The following is a 19,828-nucleotide window of genomic DNA, read 5'->3' on the forward strand; positions in this document are numbered from 1 at the left end:
AGACCCCCCCCCCCCCCCCTCCCTCCCTCCCTCCCCCATGCAGTTTAATATATAATGCATAATAGTTTAAAAACTATTGAAAAACAAAACATGATTTATAATTCATCATGTAGACTGATTTCAAATCTCCATGGGATTACCAATGAAACCTTGAGACTTTTCACTCATTTCATGATAAACGTTTTTCTACATTTTGAATATGTATAAGAAAAAAAACTTTGGCTATCCATTTTGTGGGGTAGAATTGTTCTCCTGTATTTTTGATTTAACAGGTTAAATAAAGAGGGTTTTGCTAGGATTAACTTCCAGCCAAGAGGAAGACATGACAGTAATCTTACACAAGTTGCTAACACATATGATATATCACCTGGCAAGACATTTTACACCAGTTATTAAGTCAAACACAGGAGAGAAAACAGTTTAAATTAGAGTTAGAAAATTGATCACCAGAATAAAACATTTCTCACTCGCCTCGCAGGTGTTACTCCCCAAGGTCTAGGGGTTTCCTGGACACAACATAAAGCAATGCCAGAACACAGGAAATACAATTTAGTAGTTTTTATTAATGTCAGATGAACAGTGCCCAAAACAACCACCACTTTTAGAAACTTAACAAAAAGCAAAGACGACAAAGCTCTAAACTAGGCTTCCAATTCCAAAAACAGGATAAAAAAAAAAAAAAGGTGCCACAACAAAGAAATCTGTGTATATAACAAACAAAATGGCTAAAGCCAACAAAACAAGGTTGTCAACAAGTAAGTTAAGCTATTCAAAGTTTAGTGTGTTCACTACACAGGTTCACTTACAAAGTCTCGTATGAGCACAACAGTTCTCTACTCACAACAAACACAGGCTCAGGTGAGGAATGGCAGAGAGAGAGGAGGGGAGTTCCTGTCAGATGGGGCTTAAGATGTCTGCTGACCAATCAGTAGGCAGCAATCAGCTCTGCAGGACCAATCCAGTGTGCCCACCTGTTCTCCATTACCTGCACACACACACACACACACACACACACACACACACACACACACACACACACACACACACACACACACACACACACTCTAAGGGAGGAGAACAGCTGGCAGTGCAGGGTGAGATAAACAAATAACAAAATATGACCCCAGGGTCATAACACAGGGATTCGTTATATTTATGACTGACCTAATGAAATGTCAAATGACGTAAGCTTTAATTTTAGAGGAAAGTATGCCTTATAGATCATTGCAGTGTATACTAGAACAAATTGAGGTGGGATTATTCTGGATACTAATTTAGCATAAATAAATTCTAAACAGCAGACAGATTCTTTTTTGGAACAGCATACTTTTGAAATAAAGCTTGGTGCTTCATTCCATGAAGTTGATATTGTTTTTAAATTAAGAGTGGTGCAGCTGCAGGTTGCATCTTTTGATAACAAACACACCAAGTCCAGGTTAATCTTAGCTTTGAGAGACCAGTTTTTGTATATGCACATATTGCTTGAATTGCTAAAGGCCATGTGAATTATATAGGAAATGTTGAATCTGCTGTTATTCAACCCTGAAGGTGGGATTTTTCTCTATACTGTTGGTACGGTAACTGTAATAATTATAGTTGGAACAAACCTCTATAGCCTTTAGCTTCTTTCTCACATCATATTTATTTTAATTTTGTGGCATTGGCACTAAAAACAACTCTTTAATTGGACCAAATGAAATCAAAACACAACTGAGACTATAGTAATATTCCACTTTTTTTGTCTTAATGTAATGCTATCAAAGAACTACCATGCACAATATTAACGCAACACTTCTTAACATAGATCAACATCAGGAAAATGAACTGGTGTGGAATGCAGCCAAGTTGAAACCAGACAATCAGTAACAAAGTGCTTTTAGCATTTAGCATAGCACAGCATCTGACTCTATTTGATCACCAGGAATGACTGCCAATGTATTATCAGGACATCAAAGGCAAAACATGGTAGTTGAATAAGTTTATTGTTGATTTTCACCTCTTCAGGGGAATCATTGAAGTTGAAAAAAAACTAATACAATGCAAGTCAAGTTAATGCAAGTTATGTTAATATGCAAATGTGTAGCTATTACTCACTTAATAGTTTGACCCCTTGATTAATGATATCTGCGGTCCACTTATTAGCTTTTTGTGCTTTTAATGCACAGTCAGGTATATTTAAAAAAAACAAAAGTTGTGGACAAAAGTGGACAAAAGTTTTTCAACTTTAATTTAAAGAAGACTTGTGTATGTCGTTTTCTTTTTGGGTGTCTTAAAACCTGCCACGGTTAGCTATCAACTAATGGTAGGTGATTTAACCAACCAACCACAGGAGAAACAGAAAGAAGTTAGCAAATGTTTACTTTTTGCAGAGGCAGCCAGTCAAGAGCTTCTTTGGTGAATGATTTAACAAATTGACTTTTGCCTCTATGGAAGTGTTTGACAAGGTAAGCTAAGAAAAAATCCAATATTCCAATCTTTGAAACCATGTATTTGTCCAGATCGAAAGATAATTAAATTTAAAGCCAAATCTTAGTCAGTGAGGCAGACAGTCAGTCAGTGCTCCGCAGCCTCCACTCATCAGCCACTGCCTTCAAGAAGCCGTTAGTTACACAGTGTCAAAATCCCTTTCTAGTCAAGGTCTAGTGCTACAGTAAAATCAGTGCTGAGGATGAATATTAACAACAAAGTAACAAAAGAGGCCATCTCATGCACATGGTCCTTTGGACTGAAAATAAACCAAGTGAGATCAGGGATGGTATAGCAAGTAGTTTTGCTGTAGTACATGACAGCCATTTCAAGTGTGGTGCATGCATACTGGAGCTGTGTGTTAGACGTGATAAATACTAGGGTAGATACATAGCAATAATTTAAATGTTACGGGTAAGCCTTGTGAAATAATGCATTTATAGCTTCTGGAAATTGACAGAATTTGAGATGTGATTCAATTTTTCATTCGTCTCATGAATAAATCTTTTGCGTGCAATGTTTGTGTAGCAGTCACATACTGGCAGTCAACGAATCACGTCCATCATTTTGACATGGAAAAATGTTTTAATACCCAATCCAAATTAAACAGAAAAGCCATCATGTGAATAATGTTTGCAGCTCACCTGGTGCTTTGTTCCAGACTGCCCATTTAAAAGCTTATAAATACACATGAGCACAACTGCTGGATGAAAGTGAAAATTAATTGGTCAGATTTAGAGGCATACCAGCTGTGGACCAAGTTCATGTAAATTATGTTGTTTACCTTTTATTTGTTATCCACACCACCTGTGCAAAGATTTTAAATATGTTTTGTTCTCTCTCTCTCTCTCTCTCTGTCTCTCTGTCTCTCTCTCTGTCTCTCTCTCTCTCTCTCTGTCTCTTGTTGTTTTCAGCACGGCATTGAGGCCAGGCCAAGGTAAGACTGCCACTTTGATTCATGTTCACCTTTTCTTAACAGGATAGTTTAGCAGGCACTAAGGACACTTCAAAGGCTCCTCACCCGGGTCCTTGTGCCATCAACCAGACTGATAAGAATTCATCCTGCATAATAACACACATCCCTCTAAAAAACGTCAACCTTTTTATTGTCTCACTCAAACAACTCACAAACTCACCACGGACACATAAACCCTCCAATGAGTCCAAACCATATCTGGTCATATGCGAGTCACGTCGGTGCCCCAGCAAGGCAATTAGTAGCTCTCATCTGTGTGTGCCCACAGGAATCAGAAAAGGTGATGATGTGCCTGGTCCAATAAGAGGGCCATGGATAGTGTTTGACAGGCTGCAGGGGTGTGTGTGTTTATATGTGTGCATAATGTATGTGTGCACTTGTATTAAGACAAGCTGTTGTATCATTAGTGGGGTCAAGTCTTGTCCTCTGATACAGCATTGTATTTACATTTCTACTATCCCATAGATGATTATGCTTGTCTGAGAAACTTGTCTGGACAGAAACAGCCATATTATTTTTCAGCTGCTATTACACTTTGTTTGTGTATTCTTTTTTATGCCTGGACTACACCTTTCAGCTTTATCTTTGTCAGACAGTCTGCAATGGATAGTCCTCTACCCAGTCTCACACTTATTGATCTGTTGACACCAACACCTCTCTGCCTCCTTTACCCTGAGCAGGAGTGCTCCTAGCACCACCCGCTGTCACTGCCTCCCCTCCTGGCTGTCTCTCTGGTCTTTCATCTCAAAGTACTCCTCCCCTCTGCAGACACACTTAGGCCCCATCCATGCTACTGCTTTTTTGTTTTAAAAAGGAGCCCTTTTGCTGCATTTGTGCCTCCCGTCCAGACTAAAACAGCAAAAATGAAGACTCTCTGATTGGGTCTCACAAGTCATGTAAAGTAGAAACACAATGCTATGGACAGAGTTTTTGACAGGGTATTTTTATTAAAATATTTTGTACTGTGCAAATAACACTTATAGCCTACACTTGTAGTGTGTATGTCACTGTATTTACTTTACGACGATTCCCAGTCTGTTTTCTGCCGTCACAGCCACTTTTATCTCCTGTGTTACTTACAGTAACAGTCCCAGCTCGTTATTGGTCCATGCAAATTAAAATCTGGTGTGGTTCTTCGTCTGTAGTATTTTATTTTGTCAAATCTTCTGTATCTACAGAACAGACCAACTGCTTTATGTTTACACCCGCACGCGCATGTCCAGTGTACGGCCACTAGATTTGCATTTTCAGTCATTTTAGTAGAGACGGAGATCAACTGTGATACGCAGCTAAAAAGCTGGTGTGGTCAGACATCGTATTCGTTTTAATTCTCCGTTTTGAAGCTAAAACGGAGTAGTGTAGATGGGGCCTCATATACACACATACACAGATTCAGACACCTTCAGCAAATGCCAGCACATCTTTCTTAAAAGAAAAGAACCTTATTTTCTGTGAGACTGGATTTAAAATGAAGGCTGAATAAGAAAATAGCCCTCTGTTCCACAAAATACAATTTTGATGGACAACAGTCTTGTTTTTCTGCAAACAGAAATTACATTTTTAATTTCACTTTGTAGTATTGATATTGTTTGTGGGAAATGTTGTGTATTTCCTCTCTGGAGTCTAATGTACCTTGCCTTTTTAATAAGCAAAGAAAGTCATGCCTGTGGTTTGCGTACGGTGCCAACATGTAATATGCTATTGATTGGTCAGCCAGTATTATGACCCCTAAGCGCTGGAGCAGATGGCAGCAAGCTTGGACCCATGGGTGAGATGAAGCTAATAGTTTGCCCTTGGTCAAGGCTAAACTCTACATCTCATACACACACACACACACACACACACACACAAACCCTGATATAATTACTCCCAAAGTCCCCCATATTGCCCTAAAATGCAGTGGGTGCAGAATCAACTGTGGCTAGTGGAAAACGACACACATTTTGTAGCAAAGTACTAGGAGATAGGAAGTTTTTAAGAGGTTAGTAGAAAAACTTTTATTTTTACATTCTGGACAATTTCATGTGCAAGTTAACAATATCTCAAAAGTGAGTACACCCCTCACATTTTTGTAAATATTTTATTATATCTTTTCATATGACAACACTGAAGAAGTGACACTTTGCTACAATATAATATAGTGAGTGTACAGCTTGTATAACAGTGTAAAGTTGCTGTCCCCTCAAAATAACACATCACACAGCCATTAATGTCTAAACCCCTGGCAACAAAAGTGAGTACACCCCTAAGTGAAAATATCCAAACTGGGCCCAATTAGCCGTTTTCCCTCCTCAGTGTGTATGTGACTTGTAAGTGCTACAAGGTCTCAGGTGTGAATGGGGAGCAGGTGTGTTAAATTTGGTGTTATCGCTCTCACACTCCCTCATACGGGTCACTGGAAGTTCAACATGGCACATGGTTCAAATTGGTCTGCATGGCTGTCATCCCGGAAGGAAGCCTCTTCTAAAGATGATGCACAAGAAAGCCCGCAAACAGTTTGCTGAAGACAAGCAGACTAAGGACATGGATAACTGGAACCATGTCCTGTGGACTGATGAGACCAAGATAAATGTATTTGGTTCAGATGCTGTCAAGAGTGTGTGGCAGTAACCAGCTGAGGAGTAAAAAGACAAGTGTGTCCTGCCTACAGTCAAGTATGGTGGTGGGAGTGTCATGGTTCTGGGGCTGCATGGAGGTTAGCCTGTGAACCGGCCAAGCATGTCTCCAGACCTAAACCCTTTTGAGCCTCTTTGGGGCATCCTCAAATGGAAGGTGGAGGAGCGCAGGGTCTCTAACATCCACCAGCTCTGTGATGTCATCATGGAGGAGAGGACTCCAGTGGCAACCTGTGAAGCTCTGGTGAACACCATGTCCTAGAGGGTTAAGGCAGTGCTGGAAAATAATGGTGGCCATACAAAATATTGACACTTTGGGCCCAATTTGGACATTTTTACTTAGGGGTGTACTCACTTTTGTTGCCAGGGGTTTAGAGATTAATGGCTGTGTGATGTGTTATTTTGAGGGGACAGCAAATTTACACTGTTATACAAGCTGTACACTTGTTACTTTACATTGTAGCAAAGTCTCATTTCTTCAGTGTTGTCACATGAAAAGATATAATAAAATATTTACAAAAATGTGAGGGGTGTACTACTTTTGTGAGATACTGTATTAAAGTGGTTGAGCGATAGAGACTGGACATCTTAAAGTTTTAAGGTGAAACAAACAGAGGGTGAACTGGTGAAAAAGAGATGAAGTGAAATTGCTGGAGGGAGAAAGAAGGAGAGAGATTTTGCAGGATCAAGCAAGGAGTGGATGTTTAGGGTTATGTGCAACAGGATCCCGACAGCAAATTGATTATGGAGCAGGAACACTAATCCGCTGTCTGAGCCCCATATCGCTGCTGTAGACAGAGCATCCCCACAGGACCACAATCCTGCACCCACCCGCATCTTTCCTGGAATTCCTCATCAGTACAATCCCCCCGCCTTTCCTCAAGCCTCTTAACATAGGTACTCCATGCCTGCCAAGATTTGTCCTCCTCTGAATATAAACCTTGCTTCACCCCCTCAGGCCAACCTTCTCACTGCTGCTTATAATGTGATGCATTTCAAATTGTGCTTGTGTTCCTTGGCTTTGACGCGCTCCCTTGCAACCCATGTCCACATCCACATGTTTGTGCGTATGTTTGTCTTGTGTGCATTTGCTAATAGGCAAATAAAAACAATATTTATCATCTGGATCTAATCTAACTTTTGCAATCTCTTTTATAAATCATGTTAGTGTGTGTATGGGTGTGTATACATGCATGTAATAATGTGCCCAAAGGTATGAACATATAGGTTATGCTATATATTTCTGGAATCCCTTTCACACCACTTATTTGCTTTCACTTTTTGCTTTCTGAGCCCTCTGTGATCATATAGGGTCGTCATACATCAGGAGGCACCATGCCACTGATCAGTAGGGGAGAGGAGAGTTTCTCTGACTGTCTTTACACACACACACTCACACTCACACTCACACAAAGAAAGGATAAGGAGTAAGGGCTTATTGCTGCAGTATTGCTTTAATTCCAGAAAGCCACTTTTATGTTATCTCCTGAGATACATGCTTAAGAAAGAGATAGATGCAAAGACCGTGAGACAGTCAATGAGAGGAAATGAGATGTACACTAAGGAATTCCACTCGTTAGACCTAAATTTACTGTTCTGTTGGGACTTATTTTAAATGTATTTAAGTATTCGTGTAGCGGCATTTCTTTGTTTTTTGGCTTCTCCTACTAAAAGTTTTTAGATTGTGAGTTTTGGATGTCTGACCACCAGTAAGGAGTCAAAGGAGTATTCCAGTGTTTTTCACCCTTATCTATGTATGATTTTAACAAAATGAGTCACAATCAATTATAGTCCAAAGCAGAGACTTTTATAGAGGAGACACGCCACTCAATCACATCCTGAATACAACTCTATGGGTAAAGCCTGTAACTGTAAAGAGGACGATTATCCCGCCCCTCCCGCTAGAAAGCCAACCGTCTGCTTTTAACAGCCAAAGCGGGAAACATATTTCAGCCAATCGTGTGGTTCCACTGACATTTGGGTGTGTTTTAATTCGAGTGTGCATGGTGCGTGGTAGTAGTGACGCATGCGTAGTAGAAGTATAACCAGTCGGGAAAAATGCTTTTTAAACCTTATTTTGGGGCAAAGTCATCCAACTTTTTCAGCGACTTTTATTAGATTTTACTGCCGATTCTATTTATGTAGTTTTTATGTCCGGGTGACCAGTATAAGTGCAGTTCTGGCTCACTCCCCATTCATTCAGATAGAAGCCTGGTGTTGTTAGTCCGAAATAGCTACCCGGAGGCGTTGTCAAGATGGGTGCCAAGTGGAATGACTTGCCTATGAGGACTTTGTCCATAGTCAGTTCTCTGATTCACTAAGTCACCGAATTACCTCTGGTTGTCTTTTAAGCGACATACTCGTTCAAACATTAAAGCTTATAGCAGTTCTTCCCTACCACGTAATCAAGACACAAACATCGTGTAATTGTTGCCACTCTGATGCATTTATTTCTGATGCACTTGTAAAGATCGATGTTTTGGTTTATCTTCAGCCTTTGCAGAAACATCAGTCTTTTTAAGTTGAAATAAATGCTTCAGAGTAAGGGGCGTATACGGCATTCCAGTCTCTTCCAGTTTCTCTTTTTGTTATTTGTGTCTGCCAGTGAGCCAGCACATTACTGGAATATGTGTGTGCTCCCTCGGTTTTAATTTAAATGTCAACAGTTTGGGTAATGTTAACATGCTAACAGTTGTGTCAGATATGTATGTGCTTGCCTGATAAAAATGCAGTGTATATGCCAGATATATTAGCCTACAGAAACACTTTTTCACTTCCCCCGGTACTGTTGCTGCCATTAATTTCGTCACTGACACACATGGAGTTGGTGCGTGATGTCTGTACAATGTATTGGCTGTTTATTTAAAGCACTGCTATCAATAGAATTCTAGTAATTTTTGTAAAAAACAGCTAACAGAAGCTCATTTATATAAAGTTGCTTAGCCGTTATTTTGACCCTTTCCAATAGTGACTCAAATTAATGCTTGTTCCAATGCAAATGTTAGCATGTTGAAATATTAGCCTTGTAAAAAAAATTTAATTGAGTTAATTGGGTTTATAGCTGTCTGTCATTGAAGCTGCATTTGTGAACCATAGCTATTAGATCTAGTGTTCACGTATCACAGGAACAGTCAGAACATTAAACCCTGACTGTCTCTGATGTTTTGGCTTCTCTGTCACTACTGGCGGAATTTGGGTTACTTATATAAATGTAGATAACAGTCGGGGTTGGTATAGCTTAAGCAATAAAAGCCTTTAAGGTCTTGTCGTCGATGCAGCTGGCTGTTTTCTTTGTCTCCCACGGTCAGTGGTGAAAGAAGTACAGATACCACCTAAAAAATGTTACTCAAGTAAAAGTAAAAGTCATCCAGTATAAACCTACTCAAGTAAAAGTACAAAGTAGTACACATTCAAATCTATTGATCTTACAAAAAGCTCACTCAAGACAGGTTTGAATACAGCAGTGTAAGTTATAGTGAATCACAATAAGGATAACTGAGTCGCAAAAGGACAAGTGGATATTTCTTATATGTTGTATTGCTCTGCTGTTGTGGTAGTATCGCTTTCAAACCGTCTGACAGACGCAGAACCCCATTTGGGACTTCGGGTATGTTAAGATGAGACAAGGAGGTGGAAACCAAAACTAACTGAAACACTTCTCAGTTCACAATCTCACCAAAAATCTACACGTTAACTTCAGCACCTCTCATAAAGTGCAGCTCACAGTCCCAAACAGAGCAAAGTTGGCTTCTGTTTTTAGATGTTTACATTGCAAAACTCTGCAGTTAAGTTAGCACTCGGTCACAAACTCGCAGTGCGAAAACAGAGCCGGTCTGCTGCAGTCACAGCTGTCACCACAATGCTCTCACTATAATCTTCCCTCTGTAAAAAGCCTAATAGAAACCTCTTCTAGAAAAATTCAGTGCTGGTTTGAATGGACCTCTGCGCGCTAACTCAGTCCTCATGAAGTCTATTAAGACTGGGGGCTAATCTGCTGGTTCATTTGATGGAACAGCAACTGTTCCATTAGGGTCTGAGCTGCTTGTATCTGTTGATGGCTGTACATCTCTGGCTGTGCTTGTACGGGCTGAGGCTGTTTGTACTTCACCTGGGTCTGTCTGGAGACCTGCTAAAGATGTCTGGACTGGGTCTGTGCTGGTACTGGCTAAGGCTGGATGTGGATCAGCTGTGCTTGTACTGGCTGACTCTCTGGAGTCTGTTCTTGTACTGGCTGATGATCCAGCATCTACTCTACTGACAAACTAAAGCATAGCCCTGTAAATTATAGATATTTTTAATATATTAATGTTATCAGCTGCATCAGGCCCATTCAAACTGGCTCCTCCAGGTTTCCTTCAGTACATTTTGAAATGTAAAACACTATTTATAAAATGACTTTCTGAATATGTGATGCTTATTATTTAATGAGATGTGCATCCATATTGCCCAGTCAGCCCTGCTAATCAACATTTTAATAGTCAATGTGAATCCACTGCTTCCCATCATGCATTAGTCCAGAGTTGTAACTAAACGTCACTGTCTTGTTTTTAAATGATGTATGAGGAGTGCCGTGATCACATCCTGTCTGGACTGGTCCCACAGATGTTTCATGCGGGAATGCGCAAGTTTACTTTCGTATACACGCATATGAACGCATTTCCACGTGCAATCGTCATCTTTTTCCGAGCTACAGTTTATAAACACCGTGGCCCGTCAGCGTTTATCAAACGTAATAAAGAGTTGTCTTTCACTAACATTGTTCAGACACAGTTTGGCAAGCTACCAAGACACAGACGGACAAGAGCGGTGCTGCTCAGCTGGTTAGCAGGACAGACAGACAAAGAGAGATTCACTGCACCTGCACAGTAGGCTAATTGTGATCTACATCAGACTATGAGAGGAGAGAACACGTGTTTACCTGTTCCCGCACTTCACTGTCATTGAGTTTTTTCTCTTCTCATGCCTAGAAGGATAGTCCCTCCTCATCCTCTCATCAAAGTTTTAAACATTCGTGTTCACCTTTGACAGGAAAGAGAGGCGGGGCAGTCCAGCGCTGGATTATCACTGCGTATGCCAGTGTCGCATCAGCTGGCTGAAGTTGATTCGCACTGAGTCAGCTTTATCAGTTTTACATTTGTTTTTCAATGCTGCTCCACTCAGGTGCGCTGCAAAGGCTACTAATACCGATGTAACAAGGTCTCATGCAGAATGTAATGGAGTAAAAATATATGGCTTGGAAATGTAGCAAAGTGAAAGTAGGATCAACTGAAAATACTCAACTAACAGTAAAGTACAGATACCGAAAAACTACTTAAGTACAGGCCAATGAGTTCGCCTCTCCAAACTCAGTGGCCTCACTGGTACTGTGTATTCTTGGTTTCAATCCTGTCTCACCAACAGGCAACAATACATCCCCCTTAAGGGCATCTGCTCTGAATTGGCGCCAGTCTCACACGGTGTGCCTCAAGGATTAGTGCTTGGCCCACTACTATTTAATATCTACATGCTACCTCTTGGGATGATCATCCGGAAACATGGACTACACTTCCACTGCTATGCCGATGACACCCAGCTCTACATCAGCACTAAACCTCTCACTCCCCTTCCACCAGTGTCGATTTGCAATTGCCTGAAGGAAATAAAGAACTGGATGGACAGTAACCTCCTCAAACTGAACAAAAACAAAACAGAACATGGTGTTTGCCCCGCAGTCACTTCTCAAAAAGGTTGGTGACATCACACTGGATGTGGATGGCCGCTCAATCTCTGCATTCCCTGAAGTACGCAACCTGGGCGTCATCATGGACTCCACCCTCTCCTTCCAACAACACAGCACACTACTAAAACTGCCTTTTACCATCTTAAGAACATCTCCAGATTCCGACAGTGCCTCTCCAACTCTGTAGCTGAGACCCTCATCCATTCCTTCATCACCTCCCGACTTGACTACTGTAACAGTATCCTGTTCGGTCTGCCCAGCAAGGCTACTGACAGACTCCAGTATGCACAGAACTCTGCAGCTAGGATGGTCACCCACACAAAACATGGACTGCACATCACTCCCATCCTTAAGAAGCTTCACTGGCTGGCAGTTAAGTCCCGGATCAAATATAAAATCCTCCTCCTGATGTACAAATCTCTCCATGGACTTGCACCTCAGTACCTCACAGATCTACTCCATCACTACACTCAGGCACGGTCCCTGCGGTCCTCTGACAAGGACCTGCTCGCTGTCCCTAATTCCAGGCTCTGGACATTTGGTGACAGAGCCTTCTGTGTTGGTGCACCTTCACTCTGGAACAAGCTTCCTCTTGCCATCCGCTCTGCCTCCTCTCTATGTACTGTACCTTTAAAAACCATCTTAAAACACACCTCTTCACTGAGGCCTATGAGCTTTAATCCCACCCCCTCCTTTTTTGTTAAGCATCCTTGGGTTTGTGAAAGGCGCTATATAAATCAAAGTTATTATTATTACTTCATTACTTTCCACCACTGCCCACGGTGAGGCTTTCCTTGTGTCTTTGTGTCCTGTCATTCTGAGCATATAAAGAATAGCAATGAAAGTGAGAAGCCTTAAAAAAGAGACTTGAGACCTGAGAAACCAGACATAAACTGTTTAACACTTGTTAGCTGTCATCGATTGGGTGGTTTCTCACAACTTTCTCTCATGTGTTCCATGCGCTTTTCTTGTACCCATTAACACTCTCGTCTTTTGTGAAGTGCAGATTATTTTATTCTCATGGCGGATAGAAAGCTCTTAATGACCATGCATCATCTTTTGAAAATGGTGCAAGAAGAAATGATTTTATAATTCTATAACTTGAATTGTTCATTATCGTCAGTCAAACTACTGGATGAGTCGATACAGAGGAATGAAATAACTAGAGTGGAGTACATGTGGATTGTAACGGGCATGTCTGTGTGGGCGTATCACACTCACGCACTTTGCACACAGATCCTGCTTGATATTCTTTTGAAACCTGTTTGTCTGTATAAGGTTTGTTTTATTGAAATAGTTAGAAATTATTAGGTTGAAGAGGGAAGAAATAAGAAATCTGAGTGAACAGTGTGAAAACACAGGGCTTACTGTATAAAAATATGTCAGCCGGAAGGAAGAACGAGAAAATGATATCTGGGAGAAGGGTTTAAAAAAAATTGGTAATGCATACATAACAAATGAAGGGATAAAAAGACAAAAAATCAAGGAAAGTGGGAGCTTTGGCAGAAACTGTATCTGATCTCCTAAACAAAAAAAAAACACACTAAAACTCAGTAACTTACATTATAACAGACATGGTTTGTTTTTGAGCTCAGCTTCAGTCTAATCCACTTCATGATCAGTAAATCTATAGGAAAAAAAATCCCATCTGAATTATGGAAAAAGTTAAAGCTTTGCGACATTTAACGTAATGTAAATTTAACGACATAATTTAACGTGGAGTCACTTGTTACCAACATCACACATCACCACTTGATTCTTGAATGGAAGTTTGTTGTGTCCTTCATTCAGGAAATAGTGGGATAGGAACCAGCAGTCATAACTAGCACACATTGTGAGAGGTCTTTTTCTGCCCTGTGGAGGATCAAGTGGTTCCTGGTTTCCAGGGCGTAACTAACTTATCTAAAACATGCAACGTTCCGTTTTTAAATTTTACTTGTAATCTGCCATCAATGCGTGCTTGCGTGCTCAGCGACAGAGGAGAGCAATGGCAAAGCGCTGACTCTGTCTCACTGTGAGAAGGCTGTACACCTCCCTCAATCATGGTGTACGTTCCCATGAACACACAAACCAAGGAAAGACAGGAAGCGGGGCGGGCACTTTGGGACACAGTCTTATCTGTCTGTCTGAGCTCCTTGCCCTTCACTGGGTCAAATAGATGAGTGGAGTGAAGCATAGGGGGGTGTCAGGGGAGCGTGGCCAGAGGACACAGAACAGAGCCCAGAGATGAAGGCATGGAGGGACGGAGATGCATTTCCTCCAATGCAAAATTTATAGCTCTTCCCATAGGGAGCCACTACAGGCCCTCTCAACTTTATAACATTCTGTGTAGGTTTGTGTTTGTGTGTGTGTGTGTCAGCATACCCTCAGCTTACAATATTTCAGCTAGATACATATGTCTGTTTTCCTGTGTATGTGTGTGTGTAAGCCACAGCTGCTTGCTATGACTGTACTAAGTCCTCTTCATTAATATACTCTCTTTCTCTATGTGTGTTGCCTGGATCTGCCTTATTCTCTCTCTCTCTCTCTCTCTCTCTCGGCCATCACCATTCTACAGGAGGGGTAGATCTGAGTTCCCAAATGAATGCAAAGCACACACAAACCAAACTGACAAATACAGAGACATGCATTTAGATGACAAGAGACTATAAGCATGCATAATTCATGCCACATGCGCAATGCTCCTCCATTTTTTTTAAATGTCATTCATTTGTGTTTGTGTGTGTGTGTGAGTGTCAATGTGAATGCACATTTGTGTGGGTTGGTGGGCACACGGATACTGCCGGCACCAGCATGACTCACTTCAAACAGTTTTTGGAAATGTAGGGAGAGTGTGTGCAGAGGTGTCAAGGGGACAAGTGTGTGTGTGTGTGTGTCTGTCTGTGTGTGTGTGTGTTAACTGTGTCTTTTGTGATGACTAATGGTAGTTATTTGTTTCTCCTGAAACTTTTCCTGAATACAAATGAGGTAATTTTCCTACAAGAAAACGCCTCTGATTTAGAGTTGGGGTTGCTTTAGTACCACACGTCTATTTCACTTGTGCGCGCCTAAAACCTTCCAGCCCAGTACAATAGTTCAAAGAGCAAGTTGGGGAATGGAAGCTGTCTAATTGAATATCCTGTGAAAGTGGCAAGTATGAATCGTGACTGTTTAGTGCCTGTCAAAATGCAAAAGAGACTGGACAGTTGGAATGTATTTTTGTGAAATAGACATGACAGGTATGAATGTATTTTCAGACAGAAACTGATCCTTTTGATATCAGATACGACTCTCAGTGGGGATTGCCACCTGATAAGTTTGATCTTCAGGATTTTGAAATTCACCAGAGCTAAAGCAGCACTGCTACTGGATTTTTTAGTTGTTGATTTCCTACAGTATACACCGGTGAGGGCCAGGGACACAGTGTATAGAGCTTTGACCGGGGCTTTAAGAGTGCTTCTAGTATTGATCTACTGTGTAGATGGATACGAGAGCTCTGGTGAGTGCTGCATGTGTTGTTTTTGATACTAGGGAGCAAAAAGTCGACGGCAAGTGTTTGTGGCGCATTCAAGGCTATAGTGGAGCAGAATCTGGTTACTGCTGCATTTGTGTCGATGCTCTGAGCCCGTAGTGCCTATGAATAATGGATTGTTAATCCAGGTGTGTAAAATACATCTCTCTCCCACATACCTTTCCCTGCCTTTCCGTTGCTGCTTTTGTTGCATCTGTGCAAAGGTGTGTTTGTACTCGCACTTACATCGTATTGTCTGTGTGTGTGTGTGTGTGTGTGTGTGTGTGTGTGTGTGTGTGTTTGTCTGTCTGCTTGTGTGTTTGTTGCACCGAAGTGCTTTTCTTTAGAGATCAGTGTCAGCAGAGTGACTTTATACCTTGACAAAAGGAACGATTGTCAGTTTTATTCTGCTGATATTTGAAAAGCTGGTAAGAGAGAGGGCCTTAACAATTTAACAAGGAGCACCACAGAACTCTTCAAATATTCATATTTGTTGAACTTGCCTTAATGTATGAAAAAAGGCTAGATTTAACACAAAGTAATGGGTCGAGGACCTTTGCAATTTAACATTAGACATATCAGGCTGATGCTTGTATCCAGAGGGGCTTTGTGCAAGTTAAAATAGAGACATTTGTATGTTAACATCATTTTAAGCTCAGTAATAAAGACATGCAAGGAACAAAATGGTGCTATAAAAGAAAATGATAAAGGAATAGTGTTTGTGGTGGTGAATTTGGAAATGAAATAGAGCACAGGTGTGGTGTAACCAGGCTGGGACGAGATGAGCATAAGGTGTAGCCTGTGTAGATGTTTTTCAGCTCCACCAAGGAAGATGTGGGGTGACTGCTAAAAAGGAAAGGGGGGGAAAATGGGGAGGTAAAACAGCAAAACTACAATAAGCTTTCTGGGCAGGTTGGTAATACAGAAGGGAAAAGCATGGAAAATGAAAGAGAGCGTGGCAAATAATATTTCAGAAGGCTCCAGTGCACAAGACAGCAACAATAGGTTAGTCTCTGGCAGTAAACTTCACTAATCCTCCTGGTATGAGCATTTTATTTCTTCCAGTGGTCCATATTTCATTATATCTGATTCAAAAAATACCCTTCTTTATAACCTTGTGCAATCTAATATGTAGCCCAGTGTTGAACATCATACTGAGTCACTTAGACTGAGAAACCATACTCGTTTATTTATTTTTTTATCTTGGATTCCTTTGCTGTCTCTGCGACAGTAAATTTAGGCGGAACATATCATGTTTATGTCACATTGTAAAGTGTTATTATCATCTTCGTTATTTATGAATACAGAGCAGTGTTTCTATGTATTGCACGCCTTTCTCCTAGCCAGTCTTGTTAATTTGTCTTCCCTGCACCTGCTCATTAAATTACCTACCCAGACTTCTCTAGCTTTCCCATCTAATAATCATATTGTTATAGAAGCCTCTGCGGTTTGTCTGTTTTCTTAAGAGGGAGTCTGTGAGGAATTAGTATCGGAAATACAAAAAATACATCCAAATGTGTTAATTACAGCTCCCTTTCCCCCTCAGAAAACAGATTACTTCTGGTGTGAGTGAGTGTGTTTGTATGTGTGTTTTTATATGTGTGGTAGTGTGTGGGTGTCAGTGTGTATTTATGCACATGTGCAGTTATTTTTTAAAAGAAGAAAGTGACAAAAAGAAGTGAGTGAGGAAGTGCGGTGAGGTAGAGAGCTGGCAGTCTGCAGTAGCTGGATCGCTACATCGAAGGTGCAGATGTTGAGATTTTTTATTTGTGTCTTTCTTATCTCCATCACATGTCAAAGCACATCTGGCGAGATGGAGCTCTGCTGCAGCAGTGATGAAATTACCATCTAGTTCAGATTCTGTGATTAATGAGCAATATTTTATAGTAAGCCACTTATTGTCAGTAACACATAATTGTAAAATAAAAGTAAAAGTAATGAAAGACATCTTTTAAATGCTTAAACCAAGAGTCTACAGCCAAGCTAGCAGCTGTGGGAGGCTAAATGCTAAAATCAGCTCACACTGACAATGCTAACATTCTGATGTTCAATTACCATGTTCACCATGGTTATTAAGCATGTAAACGTTTGCTGATTAGTACAACATAGAGTTAAGGTGATGGGGATGTTGTTAGTTTTGCTGGTATTTTGTCATAAAACTAAAGTACTGGGGAAAAAAATTAGTTTGACCTGACGATGGCTCTAGAGAAAATTCATAACAATTAATTTTGACAGTTCACTATAAGAGGTTCATGAATGTCTGTACCGAATTCCATTGCAATCCATCAAATAGTTATTTGACACATTTCACTTGAAACCACAAATACCTCATGGTGGCGCTAGAGGAAAAGCCAGGGGATCACCCAAAGTCATTTGGATTCATCGTCTGAACTCCATGATGACAATTCATCCAATAGTTAAAACACTTAATCATCACAGTATAAAATCAAGTCAGTTTAACTTCAGGGATATCAATCTATCCAGTTAGGAACTTAACCAGTTACTTAACTGCAGGACTGGTATCTGCTCCTTTGTCTGAGGAGGAACAGGAGGAGCACTGACAGAGCCCTACAAAATGACCTCCAGCAGGCTGGAGCTCCAACTGTTACAAACGGACTTCGTGAGCGTGGCATGAAGGCCCGATGTCCTCTAGTGGGATCTGTGCTCACAGTCCAGCACCATGCAGCTTGATTGCCATTCACCAGATAACACCAGAACTGGCAGATCTGCCATTGGTACCCCGTTCTCTTCACAGATGAGAGGAGGTACACACTGATGTGACAGATGTAAGTGAGTCTGGAGATGCTGTCGTGAACATGATGCTGCCTGCAACATCATCCAGCATGACTGGATTGGCTCTAGAGCCATGCCACTAGCATGGCTAAAAATACATGTAGACCTAGCTTGAATGCTGACTTTTGTTTTCACAGCCATATTTACATGTTAAAATTTATACAGTCACTAGCAAGCTGTCATTCAGTCCTTTTGAACAGCTTGTATTGATCAGCTAATGTCAGTGTTGTCAACTGAAATCACCACCTCGGGAAACCAATCAGCCGGTTACTAATTGGTCTGATGGGCATGTTGCATGCTGTAGGCAATCCTTTTTTATTTGAGAATAACATTATTTGGCTTGGGTAGGCAGATATGGCACACTGTAGAGTAAGTGGACTAGACAATTACAGCTCCCTCATCTGCTCTCTTGTATCTTGTCTAGGAAATCATACCCATTTACAAACAAGAAAAATAGGTTCTCTTTGTACATTCTCTCCCCCATTTTCTCTCTCCCTCCCCCCCCCCCCCCCCCCCACCCCCCCACACACACACACACACACACACACACACACACACACACATACATATACACACACACACACACACACACATACATATACACACACACACACACACACACATACACATACATATACACACACACACACACACACACACACACACACACACACACACACACACACACACAGTTCCACTCTGTGTTCTATCCACAAGGCAGGTTGTCATACTGGATCTGTAGAGACTTTGCCTTCCACCCTATCATGCATGTAATGCTCCCGCGCACACGAGTAAAAGCGCTCCAAAGATGTCACACTGTGTATATAAACAGTCATTATTCATTCTAAAACCACGCATAGACACGACACACGCACGCACCCTCATACACACACTCGCACGGTTAGCATAATTACTGGAAAGACGGAAAGAACAAGGCAATCTCTCCGCCTAGACAAGAAGATGCTTTCCCACACAGACGCTTTCCTCACACTGTCTTTACCTACTGTGTCTCCTTTAACCACACACACACATCACAGTGTGTTAGCCTTCGGGTAGAATTACAGGTCTGATTTCAGTTTGGTGGAGATGTAGGAGGACGATAGTGGCAGACTGAACCAAGGGGCAATGAATCAGTGCCTTATCAAACCTCTGGCCCTAGGTATGAACTGTCAACCCAGAAACAACACACACACACACAAACACACAAACACACACATTCACACACCATCGGCAAACATCCCCCTTTCACAGTTGGACACAGCAACAACGTCACAGCACGTGTCTGACGGCTCACTGGGGCAGTTGTCAGGGCACTCTTCCCTCTTCCATCCCACAGTCTGTCCCCATGGTCACTTTTTCTCCCAGTGAGGGGAAGGAGGAGTGTGCGAAGGGTGGCATGTTTAATTCAGCAGCTTCACGACAAGCCCTGTCACCGTGTAGATTTATGGTATTGGCTAAAGAGGAACGAGGAGATGGTTGAGGATTTAACTACCTCAGGATTCTAATAGGAGATTTAGCATGCACTTTACAAAATCACCTTAATCCAGCGTCGTTCTGTGAAGGGAGGGATGTGAACGAAAAATTAATTGCTTTTTCTGGTGGGGGTCCCACTTGCACATCTTGAGTTTCCCTTTTGAACAAGACAATTTCTCAGCGGTTGTTCGTTAAATATCAATGTATTTGATTTTTGTGAATTTTGTCAATTTCTGCTTTGAGAAACAGAAACGATATCTTGTATTCACCTGTGATTACAGATAAAGATCAATTTC

The 19,828-nt window shown here is 41.3% G+C and overlaps 1 protein-coding gene across 3 annotated transcripts in view; it reads left to right on the forward strand.

The window, feature by feature from the left end:
- The window catches only part of trim44 (tripartite motif containing 44), a 51,409-nt gene that overhangs the window by 17,945 nt on the left and 13,636 nt on the right, over nucleotides 1-19,828 (forward strand). For all 3 annotated transcript variants that reach the window (XM_046037884.1, XM_046037882.1, XM_046037883.1), the window contains one exon: nucleotides 3,381-3,403. In XM_046037884.1, coding sequence (XP_045893840.1) covers nucleotides 3,381-3,403 — 23 coding nt within the window. The remainder of the gene's footprint in view (nucleotides 1-3,380; nucleotides 3,404-19,828) is intronic.

This window comes from Micropterus dolomieu, linkage group LG22 (genome assembly GCF_021292245.1).
Source record: "Micropterus dolomieu isolate WLL.071019.BEF.003 ecotype Adirondacks linkage group LG22, ASM2129224v1, whole genome shotgun sequence".
Classification (NCBI taxonomy): Eukaryota; Metazoa; Chordata; class Actinopteri; order Centrarchiformes; family Centrarchidae; genus Micropterus; species Micropterus dolomieu.